The sequence below is a fragment of the Nicotiana tomentosiformis genome, chromosome 4, assembly GCF_000390325.3.
Source record: "Nicotiana tomentosiformis chromosome 4, ASM39032v3, whole genome shotgun sequence".
Taxonomy (NCBI): domain Eukaryota; kingdom Viridiplantae; phylum Streptophyta; class Magnoliopsida; order Solanales; family Solanaceae; genus Nicotiana; species Nicotiana tomentosiformis.
The window spans coordinates 52,533,675-52,536,419 of record NC_090815.1 but is presented as its reverse complement, the minus strand read 5'-3'; the positions used below and the strand labels follow the sequence as shown (position 1 = coordinate 52,536,419).

Genomic DNA, 2,745 nt, shown 5'->3' with positions numbered 1-2,745 from the left:
TTGTTATTCTGCTCCGATTCTTCGTGAGCAGAGTCGAGGGGATGCCTTTTACCCTCGACCACCTCATCAGGTTATACAGTCCCCGCCTCTATCGAGGCGGGTTAATACAACTCCAATGACGGGCTACCAAAGTATTGTTCTCGAGCATAGACGAGGACAAGGACCGAGGCTGGAAGGGTCGGTTCGTTCGAGTGAGGACTTCCGACCTAATCTCGGCCGAGAAGATGCCATTTCCCGAGAAATGGAATATGAAGCGTAAGTACAACCCCACTGTTAGCTCCTATTTATTGTTTTTCTCCTTTGCTTCTTCTCATTGATATCCTTTTTCATGATGTAGCGGTCGCTTGGATGCCCAATGTAGTCCCTAACCTCAAGAGCTGGGTTGGGGACCTGGCCTCAACCTCTATGTATGAAGAGCGCACATGGCGTGATTTATCAAAGGGCCGATGGGAGGCCAAAACTCATGGTAAGCTTCTTTTCCATGTCTTTGGTGATTTTGTTAAAAGCGTCTCTTAATTTCTTTTCATACAGGCCTTGGCAAAGATGCTGTCATGAGGCCCTTATCTGGTGAGGAGGAGACTTTGATCCCGGCACCGAAACCGGCGAAGTACAAAAAGAGGAAAAAGATCTCAACCTCCGAGGATCCAGAACTTAAGAAGAAGGCGACTCGCAAGCCCAGGAAGAACATCATCCTCCTGACCGAAGAATCTGTTCGGCGTCTAAGGGATGAAGACGAAGAAGACGACTCCGGGCTGGTAGCCCGAGTGGGAATGAGCACTGAGGCACCAAAAGCCACTGAATCGGTGAAGGTTGCAGAGACTCCGTCTCGAGATGAGGGGGTCTTGGGAAGAGACTTGGGCGAAGTCCCCCAGTCATTGAGGATTGAAGATGCCTCCCACCATAATGAGCCAACGGTGGGTGCGGCAATAGAGGCTGGTTTCGAGGCCCCCAAGATGGAGAGAACTCCACAAGTGATCCACTTGGGGCAATAGAAATTGGAGGTTCCCCGCTGCTCCTCTCGTTTTTTGAGGAGATGATTCAAGAGGCTCGGGCCTTGAAGACCCTCTCCATCGAAGGAGCCCACAGAAGGGAAGATCCATTCCGTGATTACTTTACTAGGGTCGAAGATGCTACCGGCCTGAGCGACTTGGAGGTCTCGAGGAAGGACTCGGGTGAGGCATCGAGCCTTTTCAACGAAGCGCAGCAAGCTCTAAATCGGGTAAGCCTTAACTCCCCTTGTTAGTGTTACACTTGTGTTCATTTTTCTCTTCCTGTCTAACTTCTTTTCTTCTTTCTGCGTAGGCCTTGGCACTTCATCGGGAAGCATTTTCTCGGTCTCGAGCTGAGCTGAGTCAGTATGAGGCCGACCTCCGAGGGCTCACGGAGGAGAGGAATACCCTTAAACTTCTTTGTTTGCAAAAAGAAGAGGAGACTAAGGACCTCCGAGCCGAGTTGGCCAAGGCTCACCAAGATCAGATCGACCTGATCGAGCAGGTAATGAAAATCTTAAAAGCTCATGGGCTCGATTCGGGAATGATGGCTAATAGTTCTATCTCACAGCTGCAGCAGAAGCTCGAGAGGATCGAGCAGCTCCGCGAGGAGGTCAATATGATGAAAGTGGAGACCTTGGGGTGGAAAGAAGGCATGGACCGCTTCGCTGCAGAAAAAGAGACTGCTTTATCCAAATTGTCATCGGCCGAAAGTCATCTTCGAGGCATGAGGGAGAAAAGCTCAATTCAAGCAAAGAAAATAGAGGGGCTCGAGGCTCGGTTGGCTTCCGAACTTGCAAAGGCCAAGTCTGAATCAGAAAATGCAAAGGCCGAGGCAGAGGCGATCGTGGCCGTCTATCAGGCCGATGCTGAAGCCGCTCAAGTCCAAGCGAGAGAGGGAGCCAAGACCGCTCAAACTCGAGCATATTGGATTGCTGAAGTCGCCAAATGCCAATATCGGAGGGAAACCCTCGAGGAGATCCACGCTCGAGGTTTCGATCTCACCGACGAGATAATAAAGATTAGAGAACATGAAGCCAATGCTGGAGCGCTGGACTCCTCCGATGATGATGATGACGCCGAGAGCAAGAGCGGGTCCGAGAGCGGGGGAGACCTCGATGAAGAAGAAGCTGCACCCGGACAAAATTAGGAACTTTAGGATTTTTTACTTTTGATTTTTTGTGTAGGATCCTGATCGGACCTTGTAAATATTCGCATATATATAAAGATCTCTTTTCGACTTGTCTTTATTTCATTTTTTGCCTTGTGAAAATTTTGTTTCATTCATGCCTTACGAAAATTTTGTTCATAAGTTCGAGGCTTAGGCAATTTGATCGAAGCAGGACTAGTGTAGTTTATATAATCGAGTGAGTACTTGCTCGAAATCGGAGTAGGGTGACCCTTAGGTTTTAATTGAGCGAGGATGATTTCTCGAACTCAAAAATAAAATGGCCTTTTAGGCTCTTGAATTAGGCTGCTACGGCCATAGTAAAAGGAATGACTTTCTCCCCCTTTTCAGCTTTGAAAAGTTTATTGTTTGATCATATAAAATCTGTTGTCTTAGCATGAAATAAAGAATTTGTTCGAGAGTTCTAATGACTTTGTACCCATGAGGGTTTTCAAGGGTCGATATTATCGAGACCCTTAGTAATTCAGCCAAGGGTAGCCTTTTTAACCGGTTTATGAAAATATTCGAAGGCCTGCTTTATAATGAAAATCAGACATCTCTGAACCGTGTTAATTTGGCCGTAGCCTT

At 47.7% G+C, this 2,745-nt stretch overlaps 1 protein-coding gene across 1 annotated transcript; it reads left to right on the top strand.

The window, feature by feature from the left end:
• The first annotated feature begins 224 nt into the window (after positions 1–224).
• LOC138909683 (uncharacterized) lies at positions 225–2,197 on the top strand. Its single transcript, XM_070200894.1, has 5 exons — positions 225–255; positions 338–466; positions 532–914; positions 1,303–1,872; positions 2,177–2,197. Exons 1-5 carry the CDS (start codon positions 225–227, stop codon positions 2,195–2,197), a joined length of 1,134 nt encoding a protein of 377 aa, XP_070056995.1.
• Positions 2,198–2,745: the final 548 nt, after the last annotated feature.